This window comes from Trachymyrmex cornetzi, unplaced genomic scaffold (genome assembly GCF_001594075.2).
Source record: "Trachymyrmex cornetzi isolate Tcor2-1 unplaced genomic scaffold, Tcor1.1 scaffold44, whole genome shotgun sequence".
NCBI lineage: Eukaryota > Metazoa > Arthropoda > Insecta > Hymenoptera > Formicidae > Trachymyrmex > Trachymyrmex cornetzi.
Genome location: NW_017299179.1, coordinates 972104 through 998478, shown reverse-complemented (window position 1 = coordinate 998478; position 26375 = coordinate 972104). Strand labels below are relative to the sequence as shown.

At 36.5% G+C, this 26375-nt stretch overlaps 2 protein-coding genes across 4 annotated transcripts in view; one reads left to right on the top strand and one right to left on the bottom strand.

Moving 5' to 3' along the window:
- Inx3 (innexin 3) lies at window positions 1-22304 on the bottom strand. 2 transcript variants are annotated; one of them, XM_018512879.1, is made up of 5 exons: window positions 21817-22304; window positions 6085-6258; window positions 3270-3691; window positions 2652-3047; window positions 2064-2264 (listed from the first exon to the last, which is right to left on the bottom strand). In XM_018512879.1, the coding sequence occupies exons 2-5, from the start codon at window positions 6245-6247 to the stop codon at window positions 2064-2066; spliced, it is 1182 nt and encodes a 393-aa protein (XP_018368381.1). In that variant the 5' UTR covers window positions 6248-6258; window positions 21817-22304. The 2 variants fall into 2 exon arrangements, with proteins under 2 accessions (XP_018368382.1, XP_018368381.1); XM_018512880.1 differs by lacking the exon at window positions 21817-22304 and having other exon boundaries at window positions 1-2264; window positions 6085-6247.
- Window positions 1-26375, top strand: part of spg (dedicator of cytokinesis spg) — a 56326-nt gene that overhangs the window by 12352 nt on the left and 17599 nt on the right. The window lies entirely within an intron of this gene.

Below are 26375 nucleotides of genomic sequence, written 5' to 3'. Positions count from 1 at the left end.
GAAAATTAAACATCATTTTGATAGATTTTTAGATATGTGGAGACTCCCTATAAGTGAATTGCGAAAAAGAACGTTTGACTACACATCATCACCTCGGATTGCTTGCATAGTTCTTTTTTCAGTCAAATTTCAATATATCATTTGTTTTAATCTTTGTTACAATCTTTAGTGCCAGTCACGTGAAAATATTCGCGTAAAGAAATAATAGAAAAAATAATGAATCGTGGAATGTATGAACATTTGTTTTGTTCCTTTTGCTTGAAATATTGACACGTTACTTTATCTTTATTAGCTACTATAAATAGGTTAATAAAGATAAAATAAATGTAATTACTTTACACTTATAGTATAAAGTAAGTCGCAATATTTTTATATCTTCATTGAAAATCATGTGATAGCACGCAATAGTATTTTACGATATTATTGTCTAAATCCACGGATTTCGCTGTATTCCCTCGAACTTTAAGCTTCATATTAATGGTCTTATGCACGAAAACCTTCGGATATTCGGATATACTTAATATACATACAATATATATACGTACAATTATTTAAAATATTAGAAAATTCGTTGTTGAGCAGCATATTCCTGTCTTTGAATTTCTGTGTGATTGTGACGAGGTCGTTATAACATCGATACATTTTTCGTCACAAGTAATGGAATAATGAATATTCTCCTACGTCACTTTGAGTAAAATATTGCCGCGCTCCCTAACTAATGTAAGCGATTTGCGGGACATTTGTTATATATATTGCAAAAGCAAGTATCAAATGTATTTTAGCGATACATTCACCGCTTCGATGTCTGCTTTTATTCTTTTGATGGTATAAAAAGGAATGTTGCGTATGGGACATCGTTATGAATTCACGTGTCTCGCATGTGACCGTTTTCTCCCCTCCAAATCGTGAAATAAATCGGCATGGAATAAATTTATATGGAACAAATGATTAATAATTAAAATGACTCGATATTATAGCGAGTGGGAATGTGACTCTTATCACATTTGAAAACGTGTTGCGACTTAACGATTGTAAACAATTACATGTGCATCGTCTTATAATCTGAGAGCATTGCGCGCGTTATCATCTACATTTATATATTTATATGATATAAATCTAATATCGGTTCGTGCCGCTGCAGTGTAAGACAATTAGTATGCGTTCTTCTGGTAGACAAGTCTGATTGACATGTTGAAATACAATGCTCGTTACGTAATTCTCACCATGTGATTTGCCATTCAAGCGAAAATACTTATAAGAAGAAAAAATAAGTAATACAATAGAAATCTCATTGGAGAACTAATCGGCAAAAAGCCTTGTTGGCTTGTGCGATTTTACGCGTTCTAACTTTGTTTTTATGGTACATGAAAATCTCGTAACGATTGTAGCTGAATAAGGAGATGACGAAGGCTACGTTCAAATTGCGTAATAGCAATGTAACAATGATAAATGAACATCTCGTAATGACAAAAGTTTCAACGAAGGAACTACCGAGATAATTCGCGCATTAATTTGTACAAATTTATTGATGTATTATTTTATACACGAGCGAATATAATGAAATTGCCGAGTGAATCTCCAATCAGAAATGAATTGCATAACAATTTTGAATGAAAAGTGATTAAACAGAAAAAATAAAGATCAACGTATAGTTTGCAAGATACAGTTTTCAGAAATTTCCAATTGGAAGTCTCATTGAACATAAACGTCAAGGATCGCCTCGCGTTTTAACAAGAACGCGATAATGAGCGAAACTCTCGTTGACAGGAGACAAGTATCAAGGCTTTTTTAATGCTGAGCTTACGTTTTACGAGTGTCGTGTGACAGTAAGGCTACGTTAAACATGAGCCCCGATGGGCAGCAGAGAGACGTCCGGTGCGCGTATGGTTTTACATAGCTCCTCGCGCGATAATGTAGTTGACAGCGCGGCACGAATCTGTCTCTTTATTGGCACCGAGATGACGGCATTACAAAACCGCCCTCGATATTATCACAATACGAACAAGTAAAAGGGGAAGAAGGGCAGTGGAAGATGGCGACGACGGCCGAGTTTCTTCTCGCATTTAGATCTCGGTGTCCTTGCCGAATTTCTCGATCTCCGGGTACATTGGCGACATTTCGAGGGTGCTGGGTGCCGAAGGTACTGATGTTGGCGATGCATCATTGCCGAATTGTATACGACGGCACATTTCTTCTAGCACTTCGTTGAACGTCATGAGATTCAGATTCTGACCCAGCAAATGAAGCATTAAGAAGTCACCAACCTGTACAAAATTCGATTTTCTTCTTAAATTTCAGAATAAAATGTCACGTTAAAATGTAAAATTATAATTTCATTTAAAAAGACACTTTTATACTTCCATTATCCGCGAAGATTTCATTTATAACACAAAAGTTGCATCGTGTCGACAGTTATAGAGTCCTTCAACTTTTATTCGAGAGTTTCTATTAAATTCTTAAGTGGATTAACGCGTTCATAATAATCGTTCAGTGAACCGAAACTTTTTAAAATATATCTGTCAGCATTTCCAGACTATTATACTACTGTATATTATATTACTCGAAACAAATGTTCTATCGACATCTTTTACAAGAGCATTTTCTTCGTGAGATTAAAGTTATCATAATTGACTAACTAAAGAAAAACCTACCTGAGTTTTTCGGATGAGCGTGCTAACTGTAGTTGATGTGCCAAACTTGAAGCGCTTCTTGATAATCGTTTCGCGTGTGCTGGGCATCAACACTATGGCCATGCTGTACAGCACCGCCAAGCCAGAAAAGACAGCCAATATGATAAACCAGAACCACAGAAAGATGTAGATTTTCTCGTTGAGAATATTGAGCGCGAGCACGCAGAGCGCGTCCAATTTCTGGATCGAACCAGAGGGACCAAATTTGTGAAAAGTACACTTAGTTACTCGTGGGAATACTTGGATCATTGGGTCAGTACGTTGCTCCTGATTCATGTTACTAAACTTCAACACATCCGTGCCATATGTAAGAAAAGCACCACCCAGAAACGTATCTACGAAGAAGATGTTACCAACCTGGAGCAGACAAGACATTGTTTCAGTATCATTAATTTAATACAAAGAGTATGATCCTACTTTTGTAGAAATATTTTGATATCCTGTGTGTATTTCATAGCTTTATAATAATTTAAAAACATTCTATAGTGATGAAACTACGCGAAATTATATTTAAAAAACGAGATTTAAATGCTAGCGTTCAAATATCGTTTCTAGATAGTTTCTTGATGGCGTACTCACGGTATTGACAAAGTTGAGGACCTCACAAAAGAAATATCCAGCAGCGTAGCTGTTATGCAAGTGCATGGTCTCCATGAGATATTGAACCAGTCTTTCGGTTTTAGATTGACGCTCTTGCTTAGAGTCCATCATGGCACCTCTCAGTCCTTCGGATATCATCCTGATTTTACCTTCCTCCCACTGCTTCCACATCCAATGTGGTAAATAGAACAGTACACCCTGGAAGAACAGCATGAACGGCACCCACTGGTAGTATGAGTGGTACCTTTTCTCTCCATAATCGCCACCCAGACCCGGATGGGGCACGTGGGTACCCACGGGCTTCGCGAGGTTGCCCGGCAGCGTGAATGTGTACGTGATCCAGCAATACGTGTTGATCACATGGCCGGAGGGTAGTTCCGATAGGCAGTTGATGGGATCGCCTGCGAAAGAAAGACAAAGGATTACAGGCCGCGGCCGTTTTACGATCACGATCGATGAAATCGATGGTCTCTCTGTATATTTACTAGTTAGATACGATATAACATAAATTACGTGAGAAATGAGATGCGGGGTAGCTCGAATCTTTCGAATCTTAAAATGTATAAAACATATTTTACACAATCTTTAATTCGTCTCAGATTTCAGGAATGGTCTTTATAATTTTATCATGTATATTTTTGGATATTTTAATATATTTTAATATATTTTGTATATATGTGTATTCTTTAAATAATTTTTCAGGTGTTTTGATTTACTGCCTGATACATAAAATTATAAACAGGATTTTCTGTGTTTTAACACGATTTATAAATAGCTTAATTTTATACATGATATGTGTATATATATGTTACAAAATTTTGAAAAAGCATTTTCTTTGCACGTTTATCGCTTATCTTACAAGCACGATTACTGGAGTTATCCCGTGAAATTGCCGTAATGCATGTTAATCCCCCGTGATTAGTGAATGTCGCAGGAACGTTATCTATGCTTACGAAGATAAATTTTTTATACTTGACACGTGATGCGCTGTAAACGAATCGCTTAGTGGATGCTGCGTGATGGTTCTATAAGACTAGACGATACCACTCGAAACCTGAGCATCAAGTTATCTTACCTGACGTCTTGATAATACATTAAAGTTTATTTTGAATATTAAATTCGCAATACACATACTGTGTGTTTTGGTCACATGAATCTAGATAATATACTTGTTTTTTTATTAATAATATTCATGTATATACTTTCTGCGCTGTTGTTCGCCTTCAAGTCTTTTTATGAAAACTTTTTAAGGAAAGTTGTTTATTAATAATATTAATTAATTAACAAGAGTAGCGGATTTATATAATAAAGAATTAATGCACAAATTTATAAAAAGCTATGCAGCCACGCTAATTTTTCAACACCTAAATAAGAAAATTAAAAATTTAAAAAGATTGTAAATATTATTTTTAATACATTAAATAAAAAAATCGCAATGTTACTTTTAGAAATATGTGATATAAAAGAACTATACGATATCATAACATTTTTATAGTATGATATAAAAGAAGGATGTTATTGTTTTATAAAATGTTTAAAATTGATGCATTGAGGAGGAATAGAAAAGCAAATGAGAGTAGAAAATATAGTTAGGATGAATAGATTTCCCCGAGATTTTCCTTTTCGTAAATGCAAGTCACATGTGTGCTGCATAACGCATAGCTCACATGCGTACCAGATGTTTCGCATCGTGTCGCTTATGGACAATTAAGTTACGCAATGGTTCACCAACTCATGGTTTATTTGATCGTCTTTTAACGAGCGCGAGTTTCGAGATCATAAATTTTTTTAATGCGATCTTTGAAATATCAAATGTCCAATTTCGCGAGTTAGAACTATGATGATTTATCACTGCCGTATACTCTGTAAATCTGTACAATAAATTTTCGTACATTGTTTAATTCATTGATCTGTAACTTGTTCTTGTTTTTTATCGACATGATCCATTCGCGAGCCTGACAGTGCCAATGAGGAGTAGGTAGCAGTACGTTCTTTTCCAATGTTACATACATGTAATCATTTACAGCATAATTGCTACTTCCCAACTGCTTCATCCCGTAATCAGAGATTCACTCATCATTAATCACGCGACTCGACCTCGATTCACCGACAGCCGTAATAAGAAACAGGCATACACCAGGTGGTATGTTACGATCATTAGATGCGAACACGGCTCCTCTTCTGATCAACCGTTCGTCGCGACATTAAACATTGTCTCCGATATGCAGTGATAAAGGAGCGTTATAGAATTTGTGTTTGAAGACTTCGATATATAAACGTACATTCTCGAGAGGGACGCGACGTCATCATCTCGCCTCCGTCCGAGCCACCTAATCACCATCCGATTAGGTGGCGACCAGCTGCACTTGGCTTACGGTGCAAGTAGTCGCTTGATCTTTAACCTGACGATATCCCACGCAGCTTAAATGATTCTCATCTTCGCGTCTCTATTTTTAAACTCATTCTTCGTGCTTTGAAATATCGCCGAATCTTTCCCTGCTCTTTTATAAAAGTTCTTATATTTACCGACGACATTTATCATATTTGCTGTTATATTAAGTGCGATAAATTCTCATTTTTAGTCGCTTTATGTTTGGATAATCTAAGACAATAATAATCGTATTCATTTTGAGGACCATAAAAGTCGACGATAAAAGTCAAAGATTATCATAACATAAAAAAGTTTCTCGATTGTATTTCTAGAAGACTTTCAAGGATTTCTATAGAATTCTCGAGATGTAAGAGAGAAAAGACCTTTGATACACGCAGCAGAAACTGAAAGAAGGTATCTTACCTATCAAGTTATTGGCAGTAACAATAATGCAACAAAGAAACAGAATGGCCGACGTGATCCTGTAATGCATTCTGAAGACCATGTTGTCGATAACAGCCTTGTCGATCAAATACCGCACCTTGACGAACCCGGCGACCGCCGAGACCAACCCAAATACTGCCATTTTCGTTTAATCTGTAAAAAGAAGAGATGCTTCATGTTTATCATCATCGACAGAATTGTCAATGAACGAGAATTAGCTTAAAATAACGGCAATATTTTTTGTCACTCCATTTCATAAGCTCCTGATTTTTATTTTAGCAATCGAGTTTTAAATTAACCATCCGCCAAAGAGACGCGCACATAAAATTAAATGGAAAACTAGTTTTATTGTTTATTTTTATTTCCGATGCTTTGTTTATGGAAAGCGTTTCATTTCTGATCTTGTAACTCATAATCAAAAAAAACATTGACTGCTGAAATTTTCTCTAGAGAAAAAAATAATACAGAAATATGTCAGCAAATTCGATTGCGTTATTATTATTCTAAAAGGATACAAAAACGTTAGCGTTCATATGTGATTTTTAGATATTATGGAAATGAATTCAGCAAAACAGTCGAGAAGTACGAATGAAGCAAAGGCTGTCTTCAGTTGACGAGCAATCAGATTATGTTCCTGTTATGCCTAATGAATGCCACGCAGCTGATCGATCGTGATTAGAAGTTTCATTGAGTCAAACAGTGAGGGGCAAGCATTAGCATTCTTATCATATAAGTCAGTAATTTATGACTGCATTGTGCAAGCATTGCTTAGGAAAGAAAGACGAGGTTGTACCGAGTTCTATGCTAATCGTACAGTAGATCACCTCATAATTAATTCAATTACAGGTTCCGGTAGTAAACTTCATGGCAGACTACATTCCATTATCAACCAATCGATCAATCTTATCCGATCCTGATTTTTTTGGTGATAATTATCAATTCGCGGTTTAAGGAGCAAATTGAATTTCGCGAAAGATCGCAAAGACAAGTCTTTGAAACATAATTAACAGTAAGACACTCGATTAAACTCGTCACTTGTAAAACAGACAAAATACTAACTTTAGATCTATCAATCGCAGCTCCTTGTTAAAATCTTGTTTGAAAAATTTGTAGAAAAATTCAAAACTGAAATGAGAATTCAAGAGACAGCTTTAGAAATTAGCAGTTTTCGTTAACTTCCCATATAAGGTCGCCAGCAGTTACAATGAATCCAACGCTTAGCTAATGCTACTGTCAACTGATGACCAAGGTTCCGTCAACCAGTACTGGGCCATCACTGACAAAAGACTGGCTGACAAATGACTAGCTGTCAAATGACGGTCAAAGTTCTGTTAGCCATCACTGGCAAATCACTGGCTAAAATAACTGGAATAGTACCAACTGTCAGTACTGGGCCCAAGTTATCATCCAGTACTTATCAGTCAGTATTGGGCCGATTTTAAAACCCTATATGAGTTCCTTTCTGCAGATAAATTCTGACTGCAGACAATTGTCACCCACCTCACGACAACTATTCCCGTTCCTTTTTTTGAACAAAAGAGGAAGTGCTCCGCCGCGCTTCCATTCAACACACCGAGATTGTCGCGCTAGTAACGCGGGATGATACGATTCGTGCTGTTTTCCCTTGTGCCGCCCTTTCGAATACCCATCACGAACCCTCGACGAAAAGGGTCCCTTCGCCTCCCCGATGTATGTGCCCATAGTAATAACGTCGCGCGCGCGACCGGAAATGGCAGATGTGTATGAGAAGATCGATACGTGCAGAGAGAGCGAGACAGAAGAACTCGTCCTAAGCGCCACACACCTCGACCCGTAGATTGTCTCGTCGGGAAACAAAAGCCCGACGCGACCGGGTTGCCTCTCATCCCTCTCGGTTTCGTGGTCGTCGGATTTCTGTGGAACGACACGTGCTTGTTTTTGCCTCGGGAATCACCACTCAATCGCACATTTTGCAGAAATTACATTTGCGACAAAGACCGGTCTTCATGGAATCCGGAAACGATTTTAAAAGTTATCTCTCGCATTTGGATTTCTCATTTTTTGTCAATCTTAAACGAATTCGAAAGAATTTTATGTAAAAAAAAATTTAGAATCGCGCTGGTTAAATAACAATTTTTCAATTCTTTTCATCTTTTAAGTAAAGAATTAATGAGTTAAAAATCTTCAGTTTCTCTTGAAAAAAAGAAATTGATGTGCGAAACTTTTTATCTCGAGCTTACGTTTTTATCTCGAGGTATTGTGGCTTTGTGGCTTCTCTTGCTTTTCGGTGTAATCGCGCGTGATTATAATGGAAGCATAGAAGGCTGGGCTTTACCCGACTTGCGTTAATACACGCGCATCTGAAGAACGCTCGTTATTCCGCGGTCACGAGAAGTATATTCTCGTTAATGCATGACGTAATGTGATTAATTAATCTCATGACATACAAAGAATAGAAGCGCGTATAATAAAAGCATCTGGTACATAGTCATTATTACATAAAAAAATTAAGTGATAGATAATTATAAACTATAGTATTACTTACTCATAACAAGCAAATTAATTAAGTATGCTATAATTTGTAAAAAATACAGTTTTTCAGAATAATGTAGCTCGTAATAAAGTTTTAACAATTTCACTGAGTGTCCCAATGTTCGAATACTTGTCTCTCTTTACAAAAGAATGTTTTGGAGCGACAAAATATTCTCCACAAAATTCAGAGACGAATAGATGAACTCGTATCGTGACTGCTCGCGTCGGAATTTTATTACTTAAATTAGTTAACAGTCAGAGCACGTGCCTTTGTGAGAAGTCGATCCGCACGAGTCTTTTAACGAGAACGTTCCCGCAGCGTCAGAACGGATTGTAAGATTGCGAACTTGGTTGGACTTTGTCATTCTACTTGCAAAGATGCTAATTTCATATACACACGTAAAATGTGTGAAATTTCGAACTGTCAGCAGATTTACCGATCGTAGTGCATCGTTCGCAAGAACTGACTTTAGATCGAACCAAATTTCATATATTGATAGAAATTATTCTTTATTTTTAATCCTAGTAAATCATTGTTATTTTTGGTTATCTTCCCGGCCACACCCGGGTTTGTGGAACCTTGCAACTTTGTCACGCTATATCTCTAGACTGAATACGTATTTTTTAGCTCAAAACGTGTGAAATTTATACTTCGAAATCAAACAAAGACAGATAAATGCGACTCAAATAAATAATATTTTATTTTCAATTAATTAAAATGCTTCAAAGAAATTTTATTGGAAAAATTCGCAAAAAATGACTACTTTGGAAAAAAATTCTAAAATGTTTAAATTTAATTCGGGTCTTTAAATTATATTATAAAAAAGTTACAGCAATGTAAAAAATCGCATAGGGTTCGTTGGACCCGTGAGAGTGGTTGGCTTAATTATATATTAATTATATATTCTTAATTATATATATAGTTTATTTACTTAGCGTTGCATGATTCTATCTCGAGATAAAAACTAATTGTATAGAACCCATCAAATACAGATGTTATCTAAATGAAAACGTAGGCGGTTGCACATATATAATTTTCTTCTTGCGATATTCTGTTACGTAGAACAATTTCGCGAAATTAATACAGCCTAATTGTCTCATAATCGTCTTCAATGACAAGTGCTTTTTTCTATGTCACCTTTACAACTGCGAAGCCTTCGAAGCATGTTATCAGCAACGATCACTATGAGTCGTGAGAAAAATAAAACAATGTTTCATACGGTATTTTCTCGGAGACATACAAATTTCCAAATGCCTTCGTCATGTTTCTCGTGACACTCGTGCCGAGGGAACCAGTCAAGTTAAACCAGTTGGCTGCTGCTGGTTTCTCGGGTAGAGTGGGGTACAACTACGTAAATTGAACGACGACGACGACGACAAGAAAGGCCGATACCCTTTTACATATCTCGCCTTGATTAATCACATTTCTCGAATTACCGCGATGAACTATACGCGACATTTGAAAATATATATTGGAAAATATATTGGATAATAATTCATAGACTTATGCAATTTCGCGAAGTAAACCACATTTACTACTATATTGCGAATGGCGGTGACATAAAAATAATTATTCATTGTTATGCAGATTCTTTAATTTTATTACCTTATTCTTTATATTATTGTGTAATACATTTGTGTGTATTGTATTTATTCTACTTGTATTACTTTAATTTGCTACTATTTTATGTTTTATTTATTATTCAATCCGCGTATTACTTGTTAATTTACATTAAAAAGTATACGTATCACTATCTCAGTGTTGTAGCCATAAAACCGTTTTGATTATACGTCTCTAGTTAGAGCACGATTTTTACGGCGTTGCGTAATCGTAAGTACGGTACATACCGAGGGAAAAGAGGTTTATGTTCTATTGGTCGCGGCAATAAATCCTGTCGTGAGCACGAAGTGGAATTTTGTCGTCGTCACCGCTCGACGCTTCTGTTCATGACTAAAGTTTTGGTTACTAAATCAAGCGAATTTCCACGAACTAGATATTCAACTCGAAAAGAATAAAACGCAAAATGCCACATGAAACTACATATCAATTCTTCTTTCTATCGCGTCATCAGTATCTAAAAATTATGAATCTCAATAATTATAATTATTATGCATTTATACAGTTATATAATAATCGTTATTATAATAATAAAGAATTACACGCGTTAATTTTGACACTTTTTTTTTTTATTTTCCAGGCGATCGATTATTCATTTTATCATTGAAATTTATGCAAATTGCATCATTAATCTAACCGATGAGAAAAATACTATTAAGGCGTTAAACGTTACTTCTAAATGAGCGGCGCATAACGCAGCTCCGCAAATCCAATCTGGTCTCGACGTGCAGGATTTCTGAAGACGGCTTTCTTCTCACGACCGCCGGTGCTGCTGCGGCTCGAATCTCGTACGAATTGTCCGTATCAGGTTGCGGATGCAGAAAACAGGTTTGGGATCGCGCGAGACCGCCGCCGCCGCCGATGCGCCGGATTCGAGTTGCTAATACACGATCGAGAAAAATGGGGACCCTTTGTCCGCGACAGATCCGGGATTTCGTCCGCAGCATCGCCTGTGGTTTTTGCGAAGCGGGAAAAGAAAGGCAAAAGTAAAAAGCAGACGGCAAGAGGAAACTTTCGTAGCTATTTTTGCAGGGGGATACCATAATGCTATTGTACTGTTCCATTATATTATTAGTAACGTATAATTGATATAATTCCTGGAATTCATATATTTAATTAGTGGAGAAAAGATGAATCTTTATTATTTGTATTCCCGAAGTGTTCGCCGAAGTTAATCTCCGAGAGACATTCGATACATAAAAGTAGTACAAAAATAATTTAGAAAAGGTTGAAAGGAATTTTTATACATGAAATTATAACGAGGTACAAGATTTAAGAATTATAAACTTACTTTGCAATGCTAAAACGACGTGTTTATGAGAATTTAGTGACGAAAGATGAATGTATAATGAATAAGTCGCCGAATATATATTGGGAGTTTTCTTGTCGAGAAGATCGAAAGAGACTGTAAAATCCGGCGGTTTTATGGTTTACGTCTTTACGATATCAGAGATGGAGATGATCAGCAAAATTCGATCGATTCAACGGTTAACAGGTAATACGAGAATGATTTATGCGTGCCGGTTGCGCTGCTTGATGTAGAAACTAGAGCGATTTGTAGGTCGAAACAACGGTCGCGGTCGTAGTAACGTGATTTACGCATACATGTGCGGACTAATAACAGCTGCTAATACAGAGAGAGAGAGAGAAACAGCACCGAGCGAGAGTGTAATCGGGACGTGATTTATGTACTCGAGCGTTATTTGCCGATATGGGGATCACTCGAAACGTGGACGCGATTCATCCGCGAGCGAGGTTTGAAAGCCGCGACGTAAATTCGGATTGGATATTGATCGAATAATATCAATTTGAATCTCATCTAGCGATGCGAGATCCAACATTACGATGATCTAATTTATTATCGCAGACTCAAGTGTCTTGTCAATGATACTTCTGCATTGCATTATTATTGCATTGATGTTACATTGGATTACGTTCGACGAGAGTCCTATTAAACTGTACATGTGAGAACACAACCAATGGGAAATAGGAATTAAAGACCCATAACGGTTCAAGCTGGATCTTTTGATACTTAAATAATTTAATGTAAATTATATATTATGTACTAAATATATACATATGTATATACCACATTTGTAGTCATTTTAAACGCGCCGAAAATTTTGTCGGATTTAAAAAGGCAGCTAAACTACTGAAATAATATCACAAATTAAATTTTGATAGGCATCCATATTAAAGAAATCTTAAAATATGCTGGAAATTTAAATAAATTTAATGCGAAAAATATAGTATGTTCATAATGAAAATTGCTCTTGTAATATTTCTGATATATTTATGTTGTATGAGGATTCTGAAAGTACTACATTATTACTTATGACGGCACGCATTTTTCATTATTCAATACGCAGAAAAGACATTTTAGCTGTCTTCATTGAATATATCGCGGAGAAATGTGATTCAAGGGAGACTTCTTGGAAATCAGCCGAGCTGCTAAGGACTTTTCTTGGCAGTATGAATCACATTTCTTTCCGGATGCGACTGGAATTTTATACAAGTTGCCGAGGAGACGCTATAATGATTCTCTTTGAAAGTTTTTATTAAAAAATAAACGTATCTAAGATGTCTGTAATTTTTAAAACATTTTCTGAATATTTGTAACTTTTTTTGTATACACTTTTCATTTAATAATAAATTAATTAATGTAAAATGCAAAAGTATTTCGCGAAAATACGCATAACGTGTCGTGATGTTTAATTTATAACTTCATTCAACATTTCAGATTACAGTAATGGAGCGAAAGTAAATCGATACGTAAAAAATGAATCTTTAATTCGGAGCTTGAATTATAACCTGGTTCCCGCTGACTGATTCCATATCGTACAGTGATAGTTTGAGATCGCATGTATGAATTAATAACACGGTTGGCCGTGGATAAACGGCCGCCCTCGACAGTGAGCAAATTAGCGCAACGTGCCGTAAATTATTGTATCAACGACCATTCGCCATGCTGCACGCTGCGATCAAGATACGAGTTTTATAATCGCCATCCGAGTAATTGTGTGTGTCTCGCGCGTCACGGAGAGACACATATCGCTCTTACGGTTATTCACGTACGGTGATCCCGCAAAAGCTGTCCGCACGTACTCGATGTGTCGAATCCAACTTGTTTGACATTTCGCGTTTAAACACAGAGAAAGGAAAGCATACGAAGGAAACGCATTCTCTTTGAGAGAATCGTTTCCTTGAATTTGCATTCGTACGAAGAGAGAGATATATATCTCTGTTACAAAGATGAAACTATAAAAGTAAAAGTATTTCTTGCTTTTTGCAGGTTATTAATAACCCTTCAATTAACGAAACTTTTAATCACTTCGAGTCACGCGAATGAAACATGCCGTCTGGGAAATATATATAAGGAGCCGTTGTCTGTGCGCGATTCTCTCATATTACATTGTAATTGCACGCGAGGCATACTCGGTCAATGCTTTATTAGGAATTCGCCGAGTATATAACGACGATGACTATCCTTTTCACTTGTATTTGTAGTATTAAATGCTTTCCACGGATACGCTTTCATAACTCAACGTTCGGTATGTGTCATATCATTGATATAGAAACATGATGAATTTTCCACCAAAAAGTCACGAAGAAATACACTGAAAGAGAAGATTAGCTGAATATGGCATAGCATTTTTACAATATATTTATATTTTTTGACCGTATATTTGAGAAACTCAATCAATACTAGAAATTTAACTGCCTCTTACATTTATATAGCATTTTTAATTCAATGCAGCAGCCAGTTTTTGATTGCGTTAGCCTGTGGAAATCCTACTCTCTAAATCTGAATCAGTGGATGGTCACTAATTACCCAGCGGCATACTTTGCACTGATAATCAGTGAAGTTCAAAAAAGGAAGAATGTTTGAGCATTATATAACTAAAATACTGATATTTGCACGTTAATTTCAATCTTCCAATACCATATTCATTGAATTTAAGCACTAAAACAAGGTTAAATCCGGGATCTACCTTCCGTCGATTACACATACTGATATCAGGGCCTAAATAGCGAAGGTCTACTTTTAATTATTTTTTGGTATTGTACTTTTATAATTACTTATTTATGTCAGTCTATTTTAGTCAACCACTATTTATATACATATTAGTTTAGAACTTTGAAAATGACCCGAAGATGGTCGAAACGTTAGTGTTATGTAGACATATTTTTTTATCTTGTTTTACTTTTATTTAATGTCAACTGTATCACGTATATATTAAAATTTAAATAAAAGAAATTAAAACAAGATTAGTTAGATCACACAATAAAGATTAGCTAGATTAGGTATCTCACACTTAATTCACTGATTACCAGCATACTTGACACTGATATCAGTGATTATCCATTGATCCAGATTTAGAGAGTATACTAACATTGCGGATAGGCTAACGCAACCAAAAATTGGCTGTTGCAGTCAATTAAAAATGCTATGCCATATTTCATCATCTAATTTGCTGCAGTAGCCGATTTTTTCTTTCAGTGTAGATATTAATTCGAAGTCAAATTTTATTATATTTGCAGCGAATATTTTGCCATTTGCGAGAAAAGGTTTCTCGTATTGTGCATGAAAGGCACACGTGACGTGCGTGCGGATAGCCTTTTCTTCATTTCTCGGCGAAAGGACGAGTCTTGGCTTCATCGCGTGAGTGGAAAGGGAATTTACAGTTACGTGTGTCTTGCGCGAACTCCGTGCACGCTCTTCGACGTCTCGTCTACTCTGCCAAGTCTCCTTGTATTTCTTGAGTGAACACGACGTTGACGAAACAGTGGGCAGACACTCGAATCAAATTTTCAGTGGCCTTCTTCGGAGAAAGAGACGTCCCTCAGCCATAAATTAATAACTAGAGTCGTGAAATATTGAATCGTGGAGCTACGAAATATTTAAATCATATTTTTGTAATTCTAATTGTATTAGACCGTAATATACATACTTTCATTAGCAATACACATATTTTCATCCATTCCATAGAAAGTTTCACGATTCCCTATTAAATCTCAACAAAGAGAGAAAGAGTTACTTCAAGAAATTTTCATATCAATGCTTCTTCATTTTTTTTTCTCTAGAAAATTCAGAAGGATGTAAGTGCACCCTCTTTCCACCTCGTTCATGAAAGCGTGTCCTTGGCTTTTGAAGGCAGGTGTTCTTTACAAAGATCACTGCTTTCAATTGAAATTCTCAGAGTCGAGTATAGATATCGGTGGTGTTAAAGAGCGTACGTGGGAAAACGCGCCTTCAGTGACTGGATTTTTCAAGTCCGTGACTTGGTGATGGGCAAGGAAGCCGATTGCAATCGAGCGAGGGATCGTCCCATCGATCGCATCGAATGATAGCGCATGCAATGCAGCTGAGGAGTGAAGGGGTAATTTTATTCGCTTCGTCGAAGGAACGTCGGGTGAAAGGCGGGAACTCGCCGATATATCCGCAAAATATTATTTTCGCGTTCCGTTCCGCGAGTTTTTCGCGAAACGTTTCCACCTCGGGCGGATTCCTCGCGTTCACTCTTCTCACAGCGGTGTTGATGACGCGAGCGATGGAGATTGTGGCGTTCGCGTCGCGATAATTGCCTACGATAAATAGAGAACGAGGCCGTACGAATTATGTTAATTATTGTTCAGCCGAATTGTCCTTTTCGCGGCTACGCTACGTAATACACGATAGATCGCAATTCTATTCTCTGCAGTGACATATGTAGTCCGGTAAATAAAATGTCAAAGAGAATTTTTTTTTACCGCAAATAACGGTAACGGTAACGCGTTACTTTTAAAAAGTAACTTTCCCAACTCTGAGTCCGGTAAATAAAATGTCAAAGAGAATTAAAAAAATTTTTTTCTTATTCGTTTTATTTAATATAGTATTTTTGAATTACCAATACTTTAATTAAAAGCGTCTCAAAAACTAATCTCTATATAAAATGAAAATAGACCATATTAATAAGTAATTAATATTATAAACTTATTATGTGCTCCGGTAATAGAAAAATTTATAAAGGATAGATTTATTGAGAGTTTTTCCAGGTTTTGTGAAAAAGACTCGATTAATATACATAAAATTTTTTAGATGTGTCGTTACGTATCATATATTATACTCATATAGATCGTAATATACTTTTACGTGACATCATTCGTGTACGTTACAATTCTGAAGATTGATGCACATTTCGTGAGACACCTCGTATGTATACACACATTGTATGACGTGCCTTCGCTCGACTCCGTACACGAACGTTATTCTACACGTCGCACAGTGGGGCAGAATCGCAAAAATGTGGCCAAAATGTAAAAAATTATTTTAAAATGATTGAAATTAAATATACTGGGGTTTTCGAGGTTGCTGATTACAAATCTGAAGTCAAAATTAAAAAATTCAAAATGGCAGACCCAAAATGATGGACGAAAATGTGAAAGGGATGTCACAAATGGGATTTTGGAGATAGTAGATTTATAAAACAATTAAAATAAAATTTTAAAGTAATTATTTCTATTTTAATAGCAAAAATCTCGCTCATCGTCAGATTCGTATAAAGTAAATGATTCGGTGTCGGTTCCCGATGATTCCAAATCAATATAATAATTGTGTGGTTCAGTGGCAGGAATTTCGGGTGGTTCCAGTAGTTGAACAGCTTCTGGTGCCAGTGATTTTAGTGGTTTTTGGGGCAGTTTTCGAACACTCGATAGATATGGATCCGAAGTGATCAACAGCCGGTTGAAAACATCTTGCATGTTTCTTGCATGGTTCCGTAAAATACGGTCTTTTTGTAAGAGGTTCATATATACTGTTTCTTAATTACATATACGTGAAATTAATAATAAATATACGTAAGAACATATGTTATACATACCTTTAGGAAGATTTTCCATCTTGAAAGATTTTTAAATTAAATAACTTTCACTAAAGTTATATCACTTTAAACATAATATAATTTTTTTTATTTTCGTATATGTTGCATACGCTCGGAACAAAGACGAATTTAAGACTAATCTACTAGCGATATCGGAGCAAGCACTGGCCTGCACTTTTGGAAAATAATGCTGGGACAAAAGCCGAACGCAACCAAACTATTTATAGTACAAAATAAGAAAGTTTATTTTTTCCATTTTGGCCACGTTTTTGCGATTCTGCCCCACTGTGCGTCGACGAGCATCATCGCGTTAATATTTCATAGCGTCGTATAGTACAAGCGCTACGCTTTACTGATACGCTCGATAGGCACGCATGCACATCGATTCATTCGAGATGCGAAAAATGAATGAAGACGATAGAGCTCGGAGAGGAGGTTAATGGCGTCTCGACATCGTGGAAAACGACAGATGATGTAATAATGAGAAATAAGACGAAATCATCATAATTAATTAGATGGTCATTCTGTCTTTATAACGTACTCTAGAATTATAAATAAATTGTGCAAAATTAAGTATAATCATTGTTGAATTTTAATAGACTGAGAAATTACGATTTAAGCTTTTAAGAATTAATTATTTTAATTTCACTTTTATCGTTTTACGATCTTTTCGTAAACTAATTTTATTCTTAATACTTTCATGAATTATAAATTCTATTTTCGATCATTGTGTGTTTTGTGATATACATATTTTTGTATTAAAGAATTTTTTTTAATTAATTAATGCCGGATATTTTTCGTTAGATATAATAGATTTCAAAACAATAGTCATTTTGATTTATGATTCGGAAAGAATGGTCCGTTCTTAATAATTGTGTTCTTTCGAGGGCCTTGAGAGTGACGGCTGTTGAGAAATCGACTGCGGAGGCTGTCTTTAAACCACAGATGTAGAGAAATCGACGTCAGAAGCATTTTTTCAAGTGCACGTAACTGTCGAGAGATTAGAGGCAGACTATTGTTTTCTCACGGCTAGCACCGATTAGCGTTAAAATCGTGCCAATTTATTTTTCTCTCAGCTTAAACTGTAAATAATGCTGTAAAATAATTGAAGGTAATTTGACACTATTTTATATATATATTTATATATATATATATAGTCGATACAATTTTAAAATAAAAACTCTATTAATAGCATATATTCGCTAAAATAATTTCAGTGTCACATAGATGCGCGAAAAATATTACTCTAATATTTTAATATCTTTAATGCGCTTTTGAAGCTTCATACAGTTATTTTTTATACAGCAGCTATGTATTTTACGGATTATCTTCGTGTAGGAAAATAATCCATTATTAGAACGCCAACGTTTCGTGAACATTGCAGTTTACTTCATCAGGACTTTGTTCACTTTATTCTTATTTATTTTATCGTTTCGTGTTATTAATTATTTTTTTATTATAACGTATATGTACAGTTTTCTGTGTAGTTGTCTCGTATAAAAATAAACTCTCGTAATTAGCTTGTCAAGAAATTTGCAAGATCATTTTTCTTTACGAAAGACGCCTGCTCTTTTTATAATATACTCGTATATTTACACGGTCGTTTTCTAACGTTGATTACAAAGAAGCGGAGAATTCTAACGTCTTTCATGAAACGCAGAGGCGGCAGATAGTCCTATGCATACATATCTGAATTCCCGGTACTAAGGTACAAGGTCCTTTCGTCGGTTCTTTATCATCACCGTATCTCATTCAGGAAACTGGAAATCACGAATCGGTCCTATCTACCGCACCAGAATCACGTATCTCGTTCGAGCTATCGAAACAAAGGGCCAGGAATGTGTATTTCTTTGAAAATGATATTTCTTATCGCAAAAGTGTGAAACTCTGGAAGATAAAGAATACGTCCAAAAATACAGCACATTAAATTTTTTAGTTTTTTTGGAGCCGGTAATCAAGCTTTTACTGACTGAAAATAATCTCGTTACTTATCTATATTTTAGGAAATTGCTTTCATCGTCTTATTATGTAGGTAATTCCAGACATCTTTGGCTGCTTTCTCTTTGACAATATAAGTCGACACAAACTGTTCTATCTGTTTTGATATGAGAACTTGTGTTGACTTGTGTCATCAAACGAAAAGCACTTTTGTTTTCAAAATTGTTATTAAATAAGATGATAAGTGAGATATAAGACGCTCCTTTTGTTTTTTAGTGAAATTTTATATTTTGTTATATTCGAACTTTCAATCGCGTTAAACTTGACGTTGAAAATCATGAAAAAAAAAACTGATAAACCTCATAATAGATACATTAATTATCAATAAAAATGTCGTAAGCCATTGTTTCACGATATCTATTTAAAAAAAAGAACCATCTTTTGCAAGAGATGATATTAATTATAAAAGACTTTTAAGTGGAGACCACATCGGCACATCTTTTCCTCTAATTTAACAAGCCTTCTACTTTATACCTTCACGCCACAATTTCTATATTTATTTAGTTGACGTTTTTTATTTTTTCGCGTTTATCACACCTTATTTTCGTATTTCACGTACACGTCTCTCACTCGCTCGGCTCGTGAACGATCTATCGATCGCGTGCGCGTTGACGCTTTTTTTTTCACGTTGATCGCGCGCGAGCCACGAGCCGTTCTCGTTCGAGCGGAACACAAGTAGCCGCATTGCGAACCGTTCGTGATCGAGAAGCGAGTCGAGTCGCTTCTCCTACCTGTGTCGAAGAATGTTCATCCTCGGCTGAATTTGCCTACCGTCTAGGAAGGGCCTACCGTTTAGGAAGGGTCTACCGATTCCCGGAAAGGGCACTTGCCCTTGCCTGGAGCAAAGGCAAACTGGACAATGAATTAAAATTTGACCTGCTTTACATTCTTAGACGAACTGTTAGCGCTTAGAACCAGTTGACGTGAAAATTCTGTTCGCAAAAAGAAATATATATAATGAAATAATCAGGAGCCAACGCTGGATTCTCTGTGCGTTTTAAATGTTATACTTTGTACTCTACATTAATAACAAACGTTTCGAATTAGGTTACCTTTAGTAAGTATCTTCAATAAATTTAAAAATATAAAATTGTTGACTGATTTATTTCATTGATTTTATCATAAAGCCTTTCTTTTAATATTTTATATGCGAGCAAACAAATTTATAACTGTGGATGTATTAATATAATTTATAGTAATAATTATGCTCGATATAATTTTTATTATATCTAATTAAACGGCGTGTATTAAAAATTGATATCGAGATTTATAATTCAATTATTCTTATAGATTTATATAGAATCTAATTTTAATCGAGTAATATATATACATATATATTTTATCTGAGTTGAGTAAAACATATTTTAATGTTGCAAACAAACCCAAAGATATACATTTAATTGTAACACGCGAAGAAGATATATAAACGTACGTAATTGTGTCGAATAGCGAAAAACGAGAATTTGATGTCAGTCGGAAATAGCGAGTCAGCGTGAGGAGAGAACAACGTAATGCGAGAGTTTGCGCTTCGTAACGAAGTGTACTTTGTTACGCAGGTAATAGGAATTGTGTGCGCGCGGTGAAAGAAGGATTACTCATTCCGAGGCTTGTGCGAGCCGATATATATCGGATCGGTTCGAAACGATCGCTCGTTCTCGACGGAATGGAGAGCCGGCTGCTTTGCCAATTGAGGTCGATTAAGCGTGCTGCTGCTGAGGAAGACGCGCGCGTTTCTCTCTCGACTTCGAGTTGCGGCGAGCTGCGCTCGTTGAAGCCGCTCGTCGAAGAGCAATCGAACGATGTACCACGCAATAGCCGACGGTGGAACGATCCGTAATCTATGAGGCTGGATCCAGATCAAACGATCGCGAACGAGCAATGAATTCGTTTTAATGAACATGGACGAGTGGTATATATGAACGTCCCTTATAGAAATTTAATATCAGTACAGTGGCCAATTAATCACTTATTTTCAGTATTAAAAATATTGTTTTAACGGCGCGCGCTACTTTCAATATTGAAAATAAATGTTGGAATGGCCAATATTAAATTTCTGTAAGGGACGTCTTTTTTTTCTTCCTGCTAAAAGAAAAGAGCTCGTTACGCTCGTTCACGTCGATTCAGTCTCGTTAACTTGATTTTACTTCTTTACCGCGGTATCTTAAAACTAGCTCCGGTTGGACTGAACAAACAGATAAGAGCGAGCGACTTATTTCGACGAAGTCGACGGCGTCGCAAACTTTCGAGCATCGTACATCGAGGACCGACCGGTGAATTCAATTTCCGATTTACACGGAACTCGCGTTCGCTGTATCAGCTGTGCCTCGCGTTTCGATCATAGCGTGCCTGAGCATCGAAATCTCTACCTCGGAATCCCACCGGAATTTCGGTGGCCGGCCGAAAGGATTCCTGAATCCCGGCTTTCTCCGATTCCAACAACGATCGAAACGAAGGTCCTTCGACCACGTTGCGAGCTTTGTTTATATATTATTTGACCGTTATGTTTGTTCGCGTCGCTCCAACATGCTTCATGTTTCCACCATAGCATCTACCTACATCAATGCGCTCGTTGGAGTAAAAGTAGAAGTTAACAAAGTTATTAAGCCTGTTTATTTCGCGTCTTCGTCTGAATCTGGGCAAATCGATACGCAAAAACGTGGGAATTAAAATCGGACGGGCGAAAAATCACCTGGCGTTTGTTCTTCCCTTCTCGTCAGACAATACCTTCCGTTTGTTGTCGAGCACAATGTCGAGTTCCTAGGCGAAACGTTGCTGTCGCTACCCCCGTGACGTCGTGATGGTCGGCCGACGAACCGGAAACTAACCCCGCACTGGAATTTTGGCAGCCTTCGAGGGCCTTAAGCTGCGCGCAGCAGCAATGCGCCGATTCGGCTAAAGATCGTCCTTCCTCTTCTCGTCCCTCGGGAGGGATGAGCGTTCTTTCCTTTTTTTCCTCGAGTGATCGATCTATCGATCGATCCTCGAAAGTCGCTTCGCGATTTTTCCTTGATGAATATGAGCGCGAAAAAAGAAACGAACACAAAAATGTGCACTAGAAATGGGTGGACGGAAAACCGGAACAAAGCGCTCTTCCGAGCGACGCGTTCTTCTCTCTCTCTCTCTCTCTCTCTTTCTCTTTTTCTCTTCCTTTCTTCTGTTCCGTGATGCGAACACGGATCCTGAATAAGCTCGCGCACACGACGCACCGACTGGGCCCGGAAAACGACTGACGCGAATGGCCAAGTACTCGCTCGGGGCCCCACCACTCCGCCATTTTGCTCCCAGACCGGGAGCTTGGTCGGATGAAGAAGAGGGAGTGCCAGGTGCGTACAGCAGTTTCCTGCCGAGAATCGCACGCCTTCGAGTTTCCGTGTCGGTAGGCTCTCTCGCCGTTTTACGGAATCAACGCGTCGTCTCGCGACATTTTTCTGACAAAAGACATGCCATACTGCGTACGCACACTAAGAAAAATGTTCTAATTAAATTAACACAAAGACCCGACGAGTATGGTATTTTACATGGTGAGGCCAAACGCAATTTCAGATTACCGTATCTAGTTATCTGTGACTATCCAACGTGTTGGATCTTTTTGTTCGTTTAATCGAATCTAATCTTATTATTTAATTAAAATATATTTTTCAGGGTAGGCTGTGTATGAGAATTTAGAAAGATAAAATTTTATCGACAATTTTGAACGACTAGGGTTCTGAGCTTAATGGAGACAATATTAGGAGCAGGAAAAAATATTAAGTATTAGAAATTTAAAAAATTAGCAGGAGAGATTAAAGGTAACGCATAATGGATATAAATAAAATCTAAGACGTATTTGCACTATGGATACAAATATAAGATATATGGTACTTATATCTTATTTGTATTCATTATTATCTGTTACATTTAATTTTAATTTTTAATTTTTTTATTTCTCTGATATTTAATATTTATTCCTGTTCCCAATATTTCTTCCATTGTGCGCAGTCAAATATGAATTTTCCAAATGGAGGATGGAGTAAATGTCTATTCTGTCGTGCATTTCAGATTTGCAACTTTTGCATTGAAAATATGAAAACGTTGAAACGTTTCTGGAGGCATCAGAATTTACATGCCTTAATTATGACGACTGAGACTGTTACGAAATATACGTTGGTGCAAATCGCGGAAATGCAGCTACGCTCGCTCGGTACTTCGTTTCCTGCCGTTCCGAAATAATCTGTCTCGCTGCGCTTCCTTCTTCCCTTCGAAAAATTCAGCGAGGTACGAATTAACTTGTCGCTGAAATGTTCGTCTCTCCGCTTTTCTCAGTTTAAAAAGAAGTATGATATACCAGCACATAAATGAAAATAAACTAATAATAAATTATCTTTTCTTTTATATAATAACGATACATTACATGAAAGATTAATAATCACGTCGTAATGATGAATATACCAAACACCTCATCGGATTTTCGTTCTCAACATATGTATGAGATCATATTTTTAATTCGTATAAGTTACATTCTAAATTTCTTGCAGTGAAATCTCACTCCAAGAGAGTGAAAATGCAACCATCCTTGAAAAAAAGGGAAAATATTTTACTTCTTGAAAAAAAGTGACAATCTTTACTCCTTTGGAGTGAAAATTCAATATTTTTGAATGAAATATTTTCACTTTTTTTTTTAAGAGTGGTTGTATTTTCACTTTCTTGGAGTGAGATTTCACTGTAAGAAATTTAGAGTGTAACGAGGGGGTAACCACTAGCTGAAATATTGTCCCGCAAATTACATATGATTTCATATGATTTCATCTGATTATAAATAATTTTTTTCACCACATATGAAGTAATTTGATAAAATATACGATTTTATTTAATTAATTTTAATATTACACAATAATTTCCCGTGGTTGCATATGTAATTATCGGATTATACGTCGAAATTTCATAGAAATTTTCTAATGATTTCGAGGACTCTGTCCCAAGATTACATTAAGTGATTACCCCCTCGGAGTGTAATTCTCTTTTTCTCTAAAATTCGAGGGAACCAGCTTCCAGCGATCTTGACAGAAGCTCGTTCGGCGCAGCGTGCCAGTAAAAAGGTACCGTTTTCGCGACGAGCGGTCGCGACGAGTTCAAGGACCAAGAAGGGCCCACCGGCGCGGCCTCCTGGTGGACCCAGCGACTCCCCGAGCACGGTACACGCATCGTGTGAACTCACCTTTGCTTTCTCGACCTTTATCGTGTGTCTGCGACCGCAGCATCTCGACCAATCTCGACTTGAGCGAGATGAGCAAATATCCTGTCCCTCCTCCCTTTCTTTCTCTCTCTCTTTCTTTCTTTCTTTTCTTTTGCCTTTCTCGCTTTCAGCTGTTCTCTCCTTCTTTCTCCTTCCTTCTTTGTCGCTCCAGATGAGGCCCAAGGTTTTCAGCTCGGTGAATACGCGGTAACCATGCCGGGAACCTGTTCCCTTCTTCTCCTCCTCTCTCTTCACGCTCAAGGGGGGTCGCTTCCAGCTCTTTAAAGGCTGCATTTCTACGTTTCCCCTGTGTCTTTCCTCTGGTTCTCCTCTCTTTCATCCTGCGTTTGTTATTATCGTTGTTATCGCGCAGCGCTACCATTAACGATTTAATCGCCATTAGATGCAATTAAGATTGCGCTACTGTTATTCACCTTGCTAATGTCGTTGTCGTTTGAAGAAAACATATATTTTCTCAAGACATCTATGCGAGTAGTAAGATATATGTTTAATAATTTTATTTGTTGCATTATTTTGTCCGTGTTTGTTAAGGAAGCAAATGTTTTTTAATTATTTTAATTGTATTTTTTTATTCTTTAATCCTGCTGACAATAAATAATTTGTTTTCGCATCGGAATTGAAATGTTATTCGCACTCTCTTTATCTGTGTGACTAAAGCTTCTTCTTTTCTACTGATCCCTAGATATCCACTCGTATCATTTGGAATTCCTGAAGTCTCTAACATTTTCAGATTTTATCCCGACTTATGAAATATCTGCGAGTTTCGATATAAATTGCCATGAGAAATTCACAAGCACATTTTTCGAAGAGTTTCAATATATTGAGAATAAAATGTCGCAACGTTACTTGAAAGTTAGACGTAACAGAAGAAAAACGAAGTTAAGCAACTTGTGATGCGATCTTAGATCTTGCTCCAAATTTCTTCAAAGGAAAGTTCAATTATGCATGTGACTTTTGTAACAATTTTAAAACTTCGGTGTTGAATATTCTTTTTTGAACCCCTCCAGTGTACATTCATTGTAATGTACATCCAATTTGAAAACATCCGTTAAAATTATTTAGTTCTACCGACATCACTGAGATCAGCTGTACTACATAATAATGTACATGTTGAAGACATAGTCAATATTTTGAAAAAATTAATTTTTTATATAAATTACTTATTAAAACGCCGTTGAATGGAATTAAGAAAATTTTTTAAACATTTCATTAAAATCAGATTTGAAGAGTTTGAAATTAAAGTTGCCTACAGTACGAGTAACTGAATAATATATTTGAAATATGTGTGTGCCATGTATTATGACTACTTTTAATGTTTGATCGTTGATATAGCATATAATTTTGCATCAATTTAGGAATTAATTATAGTTCACTTTCCTCTTAGTTTAGTTAATCGGATTTATTTCTATCTGATTCATCCTACTTGCTGTAATATGAACAGACTATATATTATACATATAGAGATTGAATAAGGATTAATGTTACAGTTGAATTTTAATCCTGAACGGTTTGTTTTTGATAAGAGGCTTCAAGTGGATAAGGAGATTAGCGATTGGCAACGAGGGCGAAGGACATTGTTATCAGTGCATCCCACGGGTGGAGTACATTCGATCTACATCTAATTGTCGGTTATCCTCGCGTCGCGGTTAAGTTACTCTCCTGTTAGCAGGGTCGAACATCGAACTACGCGGCGACGACGGCAACATTCATTACCTACGTCTCGTGGCAATTATTAATATTTCTAATGAGCGTGTGCCTGGCGGCCATACAGAACGGCTCTCTGTCTTTTCGTCTTTGAGTCTTGTTTGTCTTTATCGTTCGATTTTCTCGTCTTTGAGTTTCGCGATCTTTTTCTATTTCTTTCGATCGTCTTCTGGAATTTTTGAAATTTTGAAAAATCTTTTAACAATAATTATATACAATTTTCGATAAATGGATATCAAATTGTTATAAAAGTTATGTGAGTATTGTTACGTAATGCTATTGAGATTTTCTCCGTTTTTTGAATCAATGCATTTAAGCAATTTACTCGGGGATCGGAGATTAGATT